This window comes from Dendrobium catenatum, unplaced genomic scaffold (genome assembly GCF_001605985.2).
Source record: "Dendrobium catenatum unplaced genomic scaffold, ASM160598v2 fragScaff_scaffold_1117, whole genome shotgun sequence".
Lineage (NCBI taxonomy): Eukaryota > Viridiplantae > Streptophyta > Magnoliopsida > Asparagales > Orchidaceae > Dendrobium > Dendrobium catenatum.
Genome location: NW_021319579.1, coordinates 2,236,363 through 2,254,421, shown reverse-complemented (window position 1 = coordinate 2,254,421; position 18,059 = coordinate 2,236,363). Strand labels below are relative to the sequence as shown.

Sequence of the window (18,059 nt, the reverse complement as noted above, 5' to 3'; positions counted from 1 at the left end):
CCGGAAAGGAACAGCCCGTCCGAACTCCGCACGGAATAATTTCCCCTCATGATGATGCACACTAAGGTGAAGAGAAAGGGCTAAGTGGATCCAAACGGGACAAGCACAGTGTATCTAAGAGCGATTACAATAATGTTAAAAAAGTTTAAAATTGAAAATGCTAGATAGAACATAATAAAACACCAAATTCATTCAACGAAGCTATATGTCAAACAAAAAACAATTTTTCCCAGTAAAAGAATACCAGAATACAAGCATGGGTCGTTATTAGTTGCGAAGTGAAAATGTAAGAAGATCACACCTGCAAAAAGTTCAGAATGACCACCTCACTAGAAAGAATTTTTGCCATATTTGGCTGAGGTTATAATATTTAAGGCCATCCCGAGTCTCATTTCAGATCAAGCGCTGAGGTTAATAATTGGGATCAGCTTATGATGTCAATTGTCGGATTCTCCAACTCTGTCAGTTATGGTGGTGCAGCAACTTCTATAAACCTGAAAGACTCAGACAGGAAGAGAAAACAATCAGAGATACTGTAATCTTGACATTGTATTAATGGGAAAAACTGTATTTCGTTATCATGCCATCACTATATATGTATGCACTAAGTAAACCATGTAATTATATTTGGTAAATAGAGTAAAAGTAAATGTAAATTGCAGTACTGTTAAAATAGAAAAAGAATAAAAATAGTTAACAAAGGTAATTGGAAGTAGCCCAGCGATAACGTGTCTCTCGGTTGTCTCTTGGTTGTTGTAATCCACATCAGGTCTCTCCTGCTTCCGAAGGACTCATCTCCGAATGTCCGCCTGCTGTTTGTATTTGGAATTGGTTTCAGCTAGTTTGGATTGGATGGTATTTAGCATATCTAAAAAGTGTTCCACAGTATGGGTAGCTGTGGTAATTTTGCATTTTGGTAAAACTGCTATGTCCACTAGCTGATTTGGCATTTTAGTATATACAACATTGAATAAGCTCCAACCAGTTGAACAATTTGGCATAACATTGAAAGCAAATTCAGCCTGACATAGTAATTCTTCCCATTGTTTAGGATGTTGCTGCGCCAAACAGCGAAGCATAATTCCCAAAGTGCGATTAACTACTTCAGTTTGGCTATTCGTTTGGGGTTGATATGCATAACTAAGTTTAATATCAGTTTTAAATCTTTTCTACAATTCTCTCAAAAATGACTGACAAATTAAACATCGCGATCAGACGTAATACTACAAGGTAGTCCATGTAAACGAACAATTTCTTTAAAGAACGAATGAGCTATATGTAGAGCATCAACGGTTTTCTTGCATGGGATTAAGTGGGTCATTTTTGAAAATTTATCAACTACAACCATTATAGAGTCAGTGCCTCTTTTGGATCTCAGCAAACCCAATATTAAATCATTGCTAATGTCCTCCCAAATGGAATCGGGAATGGGTAGGGGCAGGTAAAGGTTGGTATTTTGAGCATTTCCCTTATAGGTTTGACAAACGGAACATCGATCAACAATTCGATAAACATCACCATGCATATGAGGCTAATAAAAATGATATTGGAGATGGGTTAAAGACTTATCTCTATCGACATGAGCGGATAGTCCACCACAATGCACTTCTTTGATGAGTTGTTGTCTCCATGAGGATTGAGGAATACAAAAAGTGAGACCTTTAAATAAAAATCCATGAAGATATTGAAGTTTGCGGTTGGGGATATAGTGGAATAGAGAGCCCACGGTTCAAAAAAGTCCACATCAGTTTGGTATAACTCTTTCATCTCCCGCAAAACAGTAACTTTTGTTTGTAGTTGCGTGAGCAAGGCAGCACGACAACTTAGAGCATCAACTACTCGATTCAATTTTCCAGCTTTATGTCTAACTACGAAGCTAAATTTTTGCAAGAAAACAATCCACCGTGCATGCATTCAGTTAATTTTTTATTATTATTAAGATATTGCAAAGTTTAATGGTCACTACAGAGTACAAAATTCTGTTGGAGTAAGTAATGCTCCCATTGTTTCAATGTCTGAACGACTGCATACAGCTCTTGCTCATAGCCTGACCATTTTTGTCGCGGACAACTTTATTTTTCACTAAAATATTCAACAAATCTATCCCCTTGTGACAATACAACCACAATTCCCACGGATGAGGCATCAATATCAAACTAGAATGATTTATTAAAATCCAGCAAAGCCAACACTGGAGCAGTACTAAGACCTAATTTGATAGTATCAAAGCTATGTTGTTGGGTTGTAGACCTACTGAATGTCAACGACTTTAAGCAGACAGTAATCAGACCATGATAACACTGAATCCTCTAATGAATCGCTTATAGAAGTTTGCCAACCCATGGAAGCTTCTAACATCAAAAATAGATTTCGGTGAAGGCCAATCCTAAATGGTGGAGACTTTACGAGGATCCATACTAACACAATTTGGGGATAGAAGAAAACCTAGGAAATACACTGTTGGTGGAGAAATCAAATTCAGACAGATTTAGGTATAACTGATGAACCCAAAGGCTTTCCAAAATCTGCTTTAAATGGTGAACGTGATCCTAAGAAGGACTTAATATAAGAAAATCATCAAAATAAACAATGCAGAATTTACCCGTAAATGATTTAAGTACTTCATTAGTCTCATAAATGTTGAGGGAACATTACAAAGCCCCTTTCCATTCATACAAACCTTCCCGGGATTTGAAAGTTTTCTTCCACTCATCTCCTAGTCTTATACGTATTTGATGGTAGCCATTTCGCAAGTTTAACTTTGAAAATACTGCAGATCCAGCAAGCCTGTCTAATACATTTGAAATGCGAGGTATTGAGAAACGATATTTGACAGTGATCTTATTGATAGCTCAGCTATCTATACACATACGCCATTGCTCATCCTTTCTGGGGACGATTAATGCAGGTACTGCGCAAGGGCTTAAGCTGGGTTAGGCAGCACAGCCACTGGAACTAGTTCAATATTGTGCTGGATATTCCGCAGAGGAGTTAGCTGGGGTGATAACTCAGATGGACAAACTGATGAGGACATCCACCGTACATTTCGACATCGGCAGGATCGTAGATCGATGGCTACGATTCATAGTTTTTATTTATGTGTTTTAGTGCATTTCTTTTATTTAATTTTCAGTTTTCTAATTTCACCCCTATGAGGGATTTGTGTCATGTTATAGCCTGAGGGCATTTGTGTCTTTTACATTTTGTGCTTTGGAGGCCTATATATGAAGGCCTAGTCTTTGTATTATTTTGAAATGTGGATGAATGAAAATTTCGCCTTGTTGATCTCTTTGTGAGTTCGTGAAATTTCTCAAGATCTCTTTGTGAGTTCTTGGGGAGGTAGTATTGTGGATCTTTTGTGAGTTCTAGTATATGTGGTACTTGAGGTGATTAGCTCCCTAGCTCTTCAATTTTCTTCTCTTATTTTCCTAGAAGTGATTTTCCCCTCCCCATAACCGCCCTTGCCGCCGCCCCTCCTTGGGCCGCCCAAGCCGCCGGCCCCCATCCGCCAACCACCCAACTGCCGGCCTCCCTCCCCCATCCTCCCCTCTCCACGTCTCTAGTCGCTGGCCCCTCTTGGGGTCACAATTTTGAAATTCAAATTTTCCCAAGGGCATTGATGACTTTCCTTAAATAACTCCATGATTTTAGGCAATCTTCATAATTGAATTTCAAATCAAATTTGAAATTCAAACAGATTCCAATTAATTGCCTTAAATTTGGAAACTTCCCCTTCATAAAAAAATCTGAAATTTAATTTAGATTTTCTTTAAATCTTTGATTAGTGTGTGGGCCCCACTTAATTAAAACCCAAACCCCTCTCTCCAATACATGTGGCCGCCCACCCCCCACCCCCCTTCCTTGGGCTTCTCTCTTTCAAATTGAATTAATTGCCCCTCATTAATTCCTCTTAATTACTGACAAACCGCCGGCCCTATTATGGGATTAAATTGATTTTTCAATTTAATTCTCCCCATCCCCACTTGATATGTGAATTTCAAATCAAATAGTTTTCCCACCAATTTCCCTTAAAACTGAAATTAGTTTCAATTTTTCCTTAATCCATCCAAAATCTAATTAGACCAAGCCATCCACACGGCTACCTCCTCCCTCTCCTTCTAGCTCACGGCCAAGCCCCTCCCCGCCCCAAACCGCCACTTCCACCTCTCCTCTCCCAGTTGTCTCCATCGGTGCTCCTTCATCTCCCGACAAGGATGCATGGCGGACCCAGAAGTTGATCACAGATTCGTTTACGATTCTCAAGAGGAAGTCGACATCATTCAATCACCGTTCTTCGATCCCGGATTTGGGTCCGAAGGCACCGTCGAAGAATACGTGGAACGTATTCTCTTTACTTTGGCGGACGTCATCAAAGAGCAACAACCTACAAGATCGTGAAAGATCGCAGGACGATCACCCGTCTCTCCAACTCCGGCCAACTCTCCGTTGATCAAAGCCTCTGGCATCCTCTGTCTTGCAGTGGCATCACTGGGCTTGCTAACTTTTGTCCTCCACTAAACCTACTTCCAAAGAACTATCAAGAGGGAAACTCTAAGGTGAAAGTTCTAATTGTTAAGTCGTGGATTATTGTTAATTGCATATTTGTTTACTATTTTCTTGTCATTATTTCGGATCGCTCTGTTAATCTAACGTGTAATCGCATGCTAGAAGCAAGTCAATAACTACGAAAATTGAAAATCCTTAGTGAATCATTAATGCTATAATTTCATTGCGGCAACGAATTTCTTAATAAAATCCTGCAATTCGTTTGTTGTATCACATCACAAACATCAGAAAATTCACTCAACAATTGCTGTACTTCTGTAGAAATTAATGCAGAATCTGAAATTTTATGACTGTCAGCAACTACCAAAGCTAAAACGGAGCTGCAATTCATTCTGGACTGCAAGAAAGGCCAGACCGATACTATGCATGCAACACTGTTTTCTTCGCCAATCTGAAAAATTGGCTCCATCTGTCGGGTAGCAATCTGAATTGACGCCCCTTCCAGGCAAACAAAAATACGTATTAGACATCCATTCGTGAGTGGCACGATCATAAAATTGGCAAGGGCGTCCCAAGATGATGTGGCACACATCCATATCCAACACATCACTGCTAACTTCGCATACATAATGTTTCACAATCGAAAATGTGACACAACACATATCTGAAACTAAAATTTCAATGCCCTTTTTTATCTAGCTTATCTTGTAAGGATGAGGATTTCTTATCGTTTTGAGTTGTAAGGCTTGTACAACATATCGAGAAATGATGTTCTCAGTGCAGCCGCTATCAATGACTAAGTCACAAACCATTCCGTTGATAGTACAACGAGTTCTGAGCAGGGCATTCTGTTGAGAGAGAAGTAGTTGACGAGGAGTGAGAAGTAATTTTGTACTATCAACGGGAAATTCAAATTAAATCAAGAAGAAGGGGCGGCCAAGAGAGGGGAATTGGGGGCTGATTTTGTGGAGTTAATAGGGTGATTAGGAGAGAGAGAGGAGCCCAATGAAGGGGCCGGCCAAAGAGAGAGAGAAAAGGGAGGAGGGGTTTTAAGCAAGTGGGGACCACAAGCTTAATTTCAGAATTTTACAAAAATCTGAAATTAAAATTTCAGTTTTAATAATGGACGGAGGTTCCTAAATTAACACAATCAATTGGATTGAATTTGAATTTTGAATTCAAAATTCAATTTCAATTTATTTTGATTACATGAATTAAGGGGACAATTTATGAAACATTTAATGGACAATGAAACTCCTAAATTTCATATTTGAAAATTGAAAGAGGCGGGGGAGAGGAAGGCGGCGGCAAGGTGGGAGGGGACCGGAGGGCTGGAGCTGGCCGGCGGCTGCTAGGCGGAGGATGGGCCGGAGGGAGGAGCTTTGCAGGCCGGCGGGTGGGCTGTGTAAGCCGGCGACCTGGCTGGCTCCAAAGGGGGCGGCGGCACTAGGGTGAGAGGAGGAAAAACATAAAGAAAATCTGAAAAAAGTCTTCTTGCTTTGACTTCCTCACCTCGAATCTCGTCAAAACTCTACCTCCACACAATAATCTTGGACTAAATCTAGAACTCACGAAGATATCTAGTTCTCCCTTTTGAACTCACTGAGAGATCAAAGGGGAGTGCACTCATAAAGAGAACAAAGGAGAATATTTTTCATTTCAACAAAAACTAAAACTTTTACAATACATCATGCCTCATATAAGGAGGCCCAAAATAATAAAACTGAAAAGATAGGAACGCCCTCTGGGCTACATAAACGAAACTAATGCCCTCAGGGGCAAACCAGGAAAACTAAAGAAAATACACATGACATAAGCAGCAAATAAATCAGAAGTAGAGACTCTGGATCGTAGCCGCCGATCTGCGTCGTCAGCGATGGTACACGTGTCGAAATCAGATGTCCCCATCAAGTTGTATCATTCTGAACCTACTACAAACATGTCCCTTGTTATGTAGAAATTGTAGCCACCAAGCACCAACACCCCCCTTTAAACAATAGGCCACATACTTAACTTGCTTCTCAGGTTCAATTTTCACATATTCAAAGAAATTTTCAACAGCTCACTCCCCATCCAAATAGTCCTCAACGTGTAAACGACCTTCGAAGAAGGGATGTCTAATTTACACGAAACACTGTCTATTCTCAATGTTGTCAGCCTTGTGTTAGACCGGTCCACTGGACCGGTCCAACCTGTCCCGTGCGAACTGAGGCGGATGTTCCACCTCCTGTACAAGCCGCACAAGCCGACTGGTTCCAAAGAGCATTTTTGAAAGGAATTTTGAGGAATTTGAGAGGGAAATTTGAATGTAGGGGCTGTTTAGGGATTTCCTTTTGATTTGTATGCATTAAATAATTTGTTTTCCTATGGTTATGGGATCTTGAATTTGGCTGAATTTGGGATCTCTTAGATTTAGGTTTCCTTTGGGCTTTAGCGGCGTCTAAAGATTTGGGAGAGATCGATCCTCCTCTCGAATAGAGGATCAACTGTATCTTTCTGTTTTTTTTTTTTTTCTTCTTCTTCTACAACTGAATTTCAAGTGTGAAAAGGGATAAGATTTTATTTGGGCAAGCAATTTATGCAGTATGTAATATGTAGTACGTCCTACTTAATTCTGAAAGACAAGTTGGACTCATCGGTATTAAAAACAAGAAGATTTCTGGCATACAAGCTGAAGATATATTATGCTGCTCTGTTCTAAAAGATTTCCAGTATACAATTTGACTGTTTAAATAATTTAAATGAAAGAAATCAAAGTTCCTTAATCTCTTTAATGGCTCCACCAATGTAACATCCTTAAATTTCCATAAAAAGATTAGCTACAGGATTAAATTGATCGCAGTACTTAGTATTTCCATTTTTTTCAAAAAGAAAAAAGAAAAGAAAAAGTGTTTTAAACAACACAAAGCAATCTGCTACTGAAGTGGAAAAGATAATTAAACTGAAATTCATAAAGATGCAAGTGATTGTGATATGATCAAATTTTATAAGTTACCTCAAAATTCTCCATGGCAGACCCTGAATTGAAGATGAACTTTGTTCATAGCTTCTGCATCAAACAGGAACATACAACGCTCAACATGTGACTAGTAATAAATTATCTAAAGAAAAGAGAGCCTGTGAATAAGCTTCTTGATCTCAGGGAAAGTAATGTATCCACAAATTGGGGAATGCGAACAAATAAACAGGAAAACTGCCTTGTCCTCGGGATTTGCGAGTAAAATGGAAGTTCTATACTGCATTCGTTCAAAAATAATTAGCTACATAATAGAAGCTCTGTAATATTGAAGCAATTACACTCTAAAACACTTACAGATTAGTTTTGCCACCCATGTATACATCATGAGTTCTTTATAAAATATTATAGACAAAAAACATTCATTTGAACTATAAACTGCTTCTATTCTTTAGCTGTAACTAGGTGACAATAAAGATCAATTATACAGTCAAGATGAGCTCATTTGTTGAGAAATTGCTGTCATCAGCTTCTCCTTCATTTCCTGCTCAGCACCTGCCAGGGATTTCACAACAAAGGTGTGCAAGACTTTGTCATCCACAGTGGACACCTTGGACTCCATGACACTAACTTGAGATTCCTTTAATGCTTGAATGACCCTGGAAACAGGGTGAGCGTCTATAGGACAGCTAACTCTTACAATTACCTCTTCATGTGAAGTTTCCACCTCAACATCTGGAGTCCACTTCTTATGATCGATCAAAGAGGGCTCCTTTTCAGAGTCAATCTCCTTTAGCTTATTCTGGAGCTCAGTGATGTAGGCAATTGCATCACCAAGCAACGAGGCTTTATCCATTTTGGAGATGTTAGGCACTACAGCTCTTAGTGCATAGAACCTCTGGTTCAGCTTCTCCCTCCGTTGCCGCTCAGCCTCGACATGGTTGAGAGGCTCCTCCCTTCCATTTGCTGGCTTCCTGCCCCTCTTCCTTGGCCTCCGTTTATCAATTATGGAGGGCTTTTCTTCCTTACAAGAAGCCTCCGTATCAGAAAGCTCTGAATCCAATGCCCCAGGTCGGCCAACAGAAGAGCTCCCACCACCAGAGAAATCAATCTGCCTTGTGGGTGGTGGTAGTGGCTTCTGAGGCTGGATTTGAGGCAGCCGATGGTCATCCTTGATTCCACTAGCCTGATCTGCACCTCCCACCATGATAGCCGCATTGCCAAATTTGTGTTGCTGAGAACCAAAGCTACGCCCCATACTCCAAGTCAGAGCCTTTCTGTTGCCAACAAGACCAGTGCTGCTCTGACGGATCACCAATGGCCTCTCCTCAATCTTCCCAGTGGAGAATTCCGATCGTCCAATATTCAAGTCATTTCCGAATATAATTGGCGACTGTTCAGATCTCCCAATGAATCCAAAATGGGGAAATTGGGGCCTTCCAACTTTATTTTCCACTCCACCAGAAGTAGATCCCTCAAAAAACAAGGATCTTATAATCCGCAACTGTTCGAAGCTCTCCTGGATGACATTCACAGACCCTAATTCGAGAACCCCAGTTGCGAAGGGCACAAGAACGATGGTCTGGAATCCAGCCGCCCTCGCGAGAAATGCCCTAACACAGTAATTAGTAGCCGATGCCCATGCAGGATTTCCGGCAAGCAGCACGCGGCCAGGTGCACCCTCTCCTCGGGGAAACGCGAAGTACATGGAAGCAAGAAAAAACATCTCAGCGTCAGTAACTCGGTCAAGCCTGACAGCATAATTCTCATCATCGGAGCCTCCGTAGACCAGATGGAGTTTCTCCAGCACGCGCTTCATCTTCTTCTGGTGTGCCACTTGGGCAGGGGAAGCATAAGCTTCGAGCTCCTCCTCGCCTTCGTGGGGCTCACGGAGGTGCCCATCACCCCAGCAGAGGACGACGTCACCAGATTTTGACCGCGAGATCTGCCAGAAGATGGCGAAGGACCAGCCGGCGCCGCTGGGACCTTCCACGAGGTCGACGAGCTTGTTCTGGAGATTAGCGTCGTTGCCAATTACAGTGATGAGTCCGTCGGACGAGGGATGACTTTTAGTGAGGTAGTCGAAAGCTTGGGGCCCAAGGACGGCGACTGCCATCGCACGATCCTCTTCCGACCAGAAGGCCCTTCTGACAATATCCTTTTTCATCGCTCCCGATTTCCAAAAACGAGATAAACGTTTCAGAACCGAAATAAACCCACGAAATCAAGGGTCTCTATAGATCTCGCCGCTCCTCACGAGACAACAATTCCCATTTTGGAAAAACTGACGAACCAACAACACAAAGATGCGCATGGGTCTTTAATTGGTATTATCCTTTTTCAGATCTAAATCCCCCCAAAGTGGGAGAGCTGCATGCAGAGCTGAAAGCAACAAGAAACCTGTTAAGAGAAATGAGAGACTGAAGTCCCTCCCCTCTTCCTCGTCCGCTTCCTAATTTGCTACAGGCAACAAATCCAACTAGGGTTAGCTTTGTTCACTAGCCTTACTTGCGGAACCTGAATGCTTTGGAGGTCGTGTCGATCACCCTTCGACGGCAGTTAAGAAAGGCTTAGCCATTGTTGGCCGAGCCGGGTCGCTCGCCGGCGGTCAGGATGGTCAGGTTAGATAAGTAGTGGAGCCGGGATTTACGTGAGAGGAACACGTGGTGGAGATCGAACGGCGATCCGGCGGACTCAGTATCCAGGGACTGGGCGTGGACCCATTCGGCCGCAGCAAATTACGCCTTGGGAGTGCGTAGTTTGTGGGAACGTGAGTGAACCTAGAAGATGCAGTTCATCTTGGTTTATTAGTCGTAAATTTTGGCTCATCTAAAAAATTTGGAGTTTAAAATTTATGTGCATAAGTTTAATTTAATCGACTCAAGAGTAAAATAAAGGGACATCAAACCTCATTGCAATTATAAAAAGTGTAAAGGAGCATAAAAGGCAGTGTTGCATCGATAAAAAGATAGAGAGCAAAGCTCTGAAGGTTCGAGGAAGAAGAGCCGCAACATCAAATCAAGTGTCATACGATCAAATTAACAAGCGCCGGAACGGTTGATAGTTACTGATTGTTGAATCAGCAAATCTATGCTATGACTGGTGAACCGACACGTTGATCTAATAGCACCAATGTGTACTCGGGTAAGTTTTGCGGCGCCTATTCAGTTTTTTGTAAAAATTATAAATAATTAAGTTTATCTCTTTTGGTGATTCGTTGTTGTTGGGGGAAAGTGTTGTTCTAGGTGAGGGAGGGTTGCAATAGTAGATTATTGTCTACAGTCTACTAAAAGAGAATATATAAGCTTTTCAAAAAGAACTTATTAGTAATATCTTTCATTAATATACTTAATATAATTTTATTTTATTATAAATGAATAGTGTTTTATTTATTTTAATTTCTATGGTTAGCGAAATCACATATTTGTGCTTATAATATGTTAAAAACTATATTTGTTTTGAATTATATTTTGAATTCTATAAATTTTTTAATGTTATTTTTAAATCCTTCATACTTAATTTAGTTTATATATAGGTCTTGTATAAACTAAAAACATAGTGTGATACATAGCCTTGAAATAGGATTAGTGAAACAATTATGTGATTTAAAACAAAATTCTACCATGTATAAACACATGGTAAATAGAGTCTTAGAATCATAAGGAGATATAATCACCATAGTTGAGAAAAATCTCAGCCGGACACCTCAACAAGCTCTCAAAGATGAGGAGTACTAATGTTATGATTCACAATAATGTAAAGAGAAATCTAATTTTTGTATTCATTAAGTATAACTATTATATGTTCATAATCATTTAAAAATAGGATTTTAAATTTCAATACTTAGTTGTATTGTGGGTTGAGATAATTGTTATAGTAGAGTGAAGGATTTTACGTCCTAGTTATGCATGAAAATTCAATATACAAATAAGAACCTGAGGAGACAAATGACACCAATTTTTTTATGTGGAAAACTCTAAAAAGAAATAAAAACCACTTTAACCATGTTCGGTCGATTGTCAAATATGTATAATGGTCCTCGAGCTGGTTGAAGCTTTTCTCTAGCCAAACCCAGACTGAGAATGTAGAGTTGAATAAAATGTAAATAGAACTTCCATTATCAATAAGGATTCTTTTAACATTGTAGCAAGGATCACCAATGTCAGCATTGATAATAACTGGATCTTGGTGTGGGGTATGAATCCACTTTATATTAGAATCATTAAATGTGATGGAATGATTATCTCAAGATTTTTTTTAACGCTGATTCTCCTAGGGCAGTGAGGAGAACTTGAGAGGACATTAGGGGTCCTCTAATAATCAATTTCTCCATTCATTTGATTATTATTTTATTATTATCATTGTTGTTGTTCATTATGCCCCCAAGTATAATTAGTTCCATTTCGAGTAGGTGGATTTTGAGTGAACTGATCTAAGTATCCTTACTGAATCAACCTCTCGAACTCTTTTTTCAGTTGTTTAAAAGCTTCAATAGTATGTCATCGACTTCAATGAAAGTGACAATAATACTTCTGATTTCTTGTGTTTGGACTTAATAAATTAGAATCATTAAATGTGATGGAATGATCATCTCAAGATTTTTTTTAACACTAATTTTTCTAGGGGAGTGAGGAGAACCTGAGAGGACATTTGGGATCCTCCAATAATATTTCAATTTCTCCATGCATTTGATTATTATTTTGTTGTTATCGTTATTGTTGTTGATTATGCCCCTCGGTATGATTAGTTCCATTTCAAACAAGGTAGATTTTGAGTGAACTGATGTAAGTATACTTACTGAATCAACCTCTCGGTCTCTTTTTTCAGTTGTTTATAAGCTTCAATAGTATGTCATTGACTTCAATGAAAGTGACAATAATACTTCTGATTTCTTCTGTTTGTACTTAATAGATTAGATCATTTAATATTTTTTCTCATTCTGAATACTATTAGAATGTTCGCATGAGATGTACTTATGGGGGTATGCTTTTTCATAGGCTTATATTCATGATTTTGCTGAGAAGGTCGAGGTAAAAGTTTCTTATTTCCTTTTTTATTATATTTTATTTGTTATGATTTTTGGGCACCACATATTTGCCCACTATTTTTCTTATTAGGAGATTGCTCAAATTATTTTTTATGGCCATTAATAGCTTCGTCTACAATAATTTGTACTTTTACTCTATAAATAAAATCAACATAAGAACGGATGGTATCTCACATTAATGAAGAGTAAAATTGTATATGACAATGTCCTCCAAGAAAAATACCTAGCTCATAGTAACTCAGGATCCAATAGGATTTAGCGGGGTTTCAAAGAAATTCTTTTAAAAAATTATTTTTTAAGGATTCTCCTTCATTATGGCGGATTCCAAAAAAATGTGAATAATCCTTAATTATTCTTTGGTTTACAATAAATTGTTTGATAAAAAGTCTCGCAAGATGTGTTAAATTATGGATAATATTTCTTGGTAAAGAATAAAAACAAGTATGAGCTTGACCCTTTAGAGTGTTGAATCTTGATTAGGTTATTAAACATAAGCTAATGTCTCAAGGCTAACCAAGAGGGGGGTGAATTGGTAATTTTAAAAAAAATTTCTTGTATTTAAGATTCGTAGTAAGTTAATTAAAGTTTAAAAATAACTTTTCAACCACATAATAAAAACTTGCAGTAAAGAAAATGTGGAAATTTAAATGACAAAGATTTATAGTGGTTCGATCAAACACGACCTACATTCACTATATGAAGACTCCATCTTCAGGTTTTGTACTATTACAAAAAATGTCTCTCCTTTTGCCCCCATAGTAAGGCGGAGAAGCCTTTATAAAACTCTCTTCCACCAATCCCCGGTGCGGAAGATAACCATCATCCTTTCACACTCTTCAAGTGTCGGCAGAGAACCGTCGATTGTTCACACTTTTCAAGTGTAGGTAGAGAACCATCGTTCTTTTACACTTTTCAAGTGTTGGCAGAGAACCGTCGGCTGTTCACACTCTCCAAGTGTCAGCAAAGAACCGACATTCTTTCACACTCTCCAACTGTCGACAAAGAACCAGATCTTCTTCAAAGATCTTCTCACGAGTAATCTAGAAAGACAAGAGGAAGAGTAAAAAACATAAATCACACCGAGACCATTACTTTTGAGTAACATTGTGAATCCTTCACACTCCATTTGTAAGAAATCTCTATCAAACACTCTCTCTTTCAATTGCCCTTGAAAAATCATGAAGACAAGACTTTTTTACATCAGTTTTAGTGGACCTTTTATACAAAAGATACGAAAAAACTATCCAGAAAATTAAAATTTTCAATTTTGAATGTACGTGATCATACATTACGATCGTATTTCATACGTATGAATAGTTCAAAAACTGTTGAATACGAACCTGTTGTGAATCAATACAAAATCATTTCATACCTTATCATCGTCCGATACAAACCATGTTCATCTAGGATGAATAGTTAGAAAATTTTCAAATTTCATTTTAATCTCCCCCCCTATGTGTGTGCATAATTAATCAATTACAATCACACTTTCTCAGACTCAATAAAATTAAAAATACAAACTTTATATATAATAAACTTTAAACTGATTTGATTTGAAGTCTTCAACAATCCGGAGTATGATTTCCTTGAAACGTTAGTACACACAAATAACAAAGCAGTGTATGCAAATATGTTAGGAGAAATAATAATTAAAACAATAATATTTGAAATCATAAAAAATAAACATATTGCTAGAATATCAATAATAAATAATTAAGTTGCAACTATCTCAATAGAAAGTAGCAAGAAAAACTTGTCACAAAAGCATATCAGAGTCTCGTTGCATATGCATGATAATCCTATACCAAACCATGTGCTTATGCTTATAGATAAGTTGACCCATCATAAAAATCCATAGTGGGTAATTTGAATCCTTTTTGGTGATGATTAAATTAATTTTTATCCCTTATTGGGAATTCTTCTTCTTGGAAAAGACATCGTATCTCTTCTCGTATAACATCACGAGCAGTGTCTATGAGTCGAGGTCGAGTCAACTCTAATAGAGCAGGTGGAGGATTTTTACATTTAGTGAGCTTTGTGAGGAGGATAGGTTGAACTTCCAGCTTCATCAACTTCTGGATTTGATTGTAAGGAGAAACACCAGCATACTAATGAGGGTGTTCTTAATGAGTATCTTCAAATTGTCTACCCATATTGTGTGATGATATTATGGGGAATGAACTCCATTATTCTATGATGAAACACTTTGTTGTCAGTCCTCTTCCAAGAGTTATAAAATTTTTGCTTTATGTTCTTCCATCATTCAAATTCTAGTTTTGAAAGTTAAAGATCTGGGCACCCCTCCTCCCAGATTATGACATCCATGCTTGCTAGATAGGTTCCTAGCTTAGTGAGAGGAACAAGAAAGTTTGTTATTAGTTAATTTGATTATCCATTGGAGAAGAATATTAGAAAAGTATTATCATAGATGGTGTCAAACTATTGTGGACTGAGAAAATCGTGATGGTGAAGTACAAAGATTTTATGTTCCAGCTATGCATGAAAATTCAACATACAAATATAAATTTGAGGAGACATAAAGACACCAAAGTTTTTATATAGAAAATTCTAAAAAGTGGAAAAAAAAAATATCACGGAGTCTCACCTAGTTAAAAAGATTTCATTATTGTTCAAATGAAATACAAAGATCAATATGTTCCTAAATTCTAATACATGGATAACATAATATGTTGAAGATTTTATCAAACTTAAACTAAGAACTACGGTGTTGATTGGCGACAAGAGAGCTCTCAAATCTTTTCATTCTTTTATCTTCTTTTCCTTCCTCCCCTCATGGGGTTAAAAAGAATGAGTATTTATTTATAATTATTAAGAGTGACATGGATAGTAAATATGAAGATTATCAATGTCAAGTTGGGAGTGTTATAATGGACGGTCGATATTAACTCTCTTGATCAAGGATTGTTTATCAAGATTTAAGTGGCTTAATGACGTTAGAATAAAGTGATATTGGGATCATGGATTCGACTCTTTGAGCCGATCAATTTGGTTGTAAACATATCATATTTGAAGATCATTTGATTATTTAATTAATGGTTTTACGCTTTCAATTATGCTTCGGCTCCTTTATTTAGACCCATTTGGGCTCAGGTTGACTTATTTGGGTTTCGTTGGGTTCATTTTGACAGTAAGTTTGTTGAAATCAGTGTTCTGACAATCTTGAATTTGATGTTTGAAGTTTTTAACATTAATACTTCTCAAGATTCGTGTCAAATCAATATGAGTTTTGGTCATGTATCATGATGATGGATTTCATTAGCACAATCTTAATACTTTGTTGATAAAATAAATTTGTGATTCACATAAACTGTACTAAAATGAACTTAGTGTAATTGATATTCTCATGAGAATGATATTTTGCTCATCACTTTATTTCTTGATATGACACGTGCATTTTTTGTGGAACTAGAATTACACAGATAATAACATGTGTTAAATAGTAGTTGTGGCTAGTCAATGAATTACTTATAATTACTTGATTCATGAAATAAATTTGTTGGATTCAAATTTGCTCATGAGTAACATATTGATAATCACGACTCAAAAAATAAAGAAATGCTAAAATAGAAAAAAGAAGCAAAATGATAAGTTCAATAATTTCAAATGATTTGCTAAAAGTATAATATTTGAACAAATAACTATACGTGTCAAAATAATCATCTAAACCTTCATTTAAAAATTATATTTTTTAACAAATTACATAACATTATTTAACATGGAATTTTCATAAAATCAATGAACTTAGCTAGCTGGTAATAAAAAATTCATAGAAAATATATATTTATTAATATCCAAACTTTTTTTTTTTGAAATATTTTTGAAGATTAATTTATATTAATTATTTAAAAATATATATGTTTTTTACTTCTTTTTTTAAGCAACATGTGACTATTAGTCTATTATCATATAACGTTAAGGGCATTGTCCACGTGATCAGGTTTTGCATTTTCTAAAATAAAATATCCGAATATTTTTTTGGGAAATATATCCAAAGATTAAACAATGGATAAATTCCGACTAAAAGCAGACCGTCCATTATCGTAAATTCCTTTATCGTTTCCCCAAACAATCCTCGTGAAACTATTTCATTTAGACTGCGAAGGAAATTACGCCAGCTTCAGCACGTGAATCTTGACCGTCAATATTCAAGATTAGAAGATCTTTCCGACCCAAAAATGCAAACATTTATGATCCTGCGGGACAACCGATCGCCTGCAAATTAAAAGCTCACGCGTTACACGCCAGGCGCTCGGCGGTCTTCGATTGTGACACATGTCGGTAGATGCCGCGTTTGTTGATATTGACGACGATGAGCACGTGATGACGGAGAAACACGTGACTCGCAGTAATTATTTATTTCTTTTGAGCGACTTATATTTTTCTATTCTTTTAAATTTTTTTAGGGGGAAAATATAAATATTTTTTAAATAGGTCAAGGCCACATAATGCCCACGGCGGCTCATACGCATCCCAAAATATTTCTTCAAAATGTAATTTGTGATTTTTTTAATAAATTTTAATAGTTTTTAAAAAATAAATAATAAAAATAATTGTTAAAAATTATTCCTTGTTGAGACAACTTTTTTATTACTTTATTTTTCATAATATAAACATAATTTATATTTGACTATTATTTTTTTATTACTTTCAATAAATTTTTGTAATGAGAAGTTTTTTTTTTAATATAGCTTTTAAAAAAATTATTTTTTTCAAAATAGTTTTATAGTTGCTTTTATCATCCCAAATAAATAAAGTCTAAATTACTTAACGCCAAATATATTTATATGAGAATAGAAGATTGATTTTATCATATTTATTATTAATTTAATATGTTACATTACTTATTAATAATATAATTAAATGATTAGATATTATCAAATATAATTGTAATAAAAATATGAGATAAATAAGAAATGAAATTTATAGTTATCTACAGAATGATAAATAAATATTATTAAATTATTAAATATTTGTAAATTTTAAAAAGATGGTAAAATAAGTGAGAATCAGCATGATTATTATGAAGTTATAAAAAAAGATATAATAAAATTATTTTTTTCTTTAATAATTAAAAAGTACATATATTAAAAAAGTAATGAAACGTTGTGAAAATAAAGTGCTAAGGTGAGTGCCTCCAGGTGAAAAAATTATTTGTGCGGTCACTAGATCGTCCTGAGATAAATCAGAGCGAGCCAAGTCACTTGATGCACTGTGATGCATAGTAAAGTGACGTGGCGCACTCTAATTCTTCTACGGACGTTATCTGACGACTGCACAATATTTTTTCCTCTGGGTGATCGATGTAAGGCGCGTCTAAAATTCGCTATGGTGATGGGACCCACAATAGTACATGGTAGGGACACCATGGTTGGCTTGATGTGGCCTTAGAAGGTGAAGCGTCCATTAAGTGCCCGAATCCATGGAAGAAAGTCAATCAAGCTTTATTCATTGCGTCATGGTACATACTATAAGTTATGGATTCAAACAGGTCTTTGTCTGTTTGGACCTTCTCTTCTTATGCTTTTGGGC

At 36.9% G+C, this 18,059-nt stretch overlaps 1 protein-coding gene across 1 annotated transcript; it reads right to left on the bottom strand.

Moving 5' to 3' along the window:
* Positions 1-172: 172 nt before the first annotated feature.
* On the bottom strand, positions 173-10,069 carry LOC110103241 (transcription factor bHLH13-like). The gene is made up of 3 exons (XM_020831869.2): positions 7,820-10,069; positions 7,502-7,742; positions 173-494 (listed from the first exon to the last, which is right to left on the bottom strand). Exon 1 carries the CDS (start codon positions 9,627-9,629, stop codon positions 7,953-7,955), a length of 1,677 nt encoding a protein of 558 aa, XP_020687528.1. The 5' UTR covers positions 9,630-10,069; the 3' UTR covers positions 173-494; positions 7,502-7,742; positions 7,820-7,952.
* Positions 10,070-18,059: the final 7,990 nt, after the last annotated feature.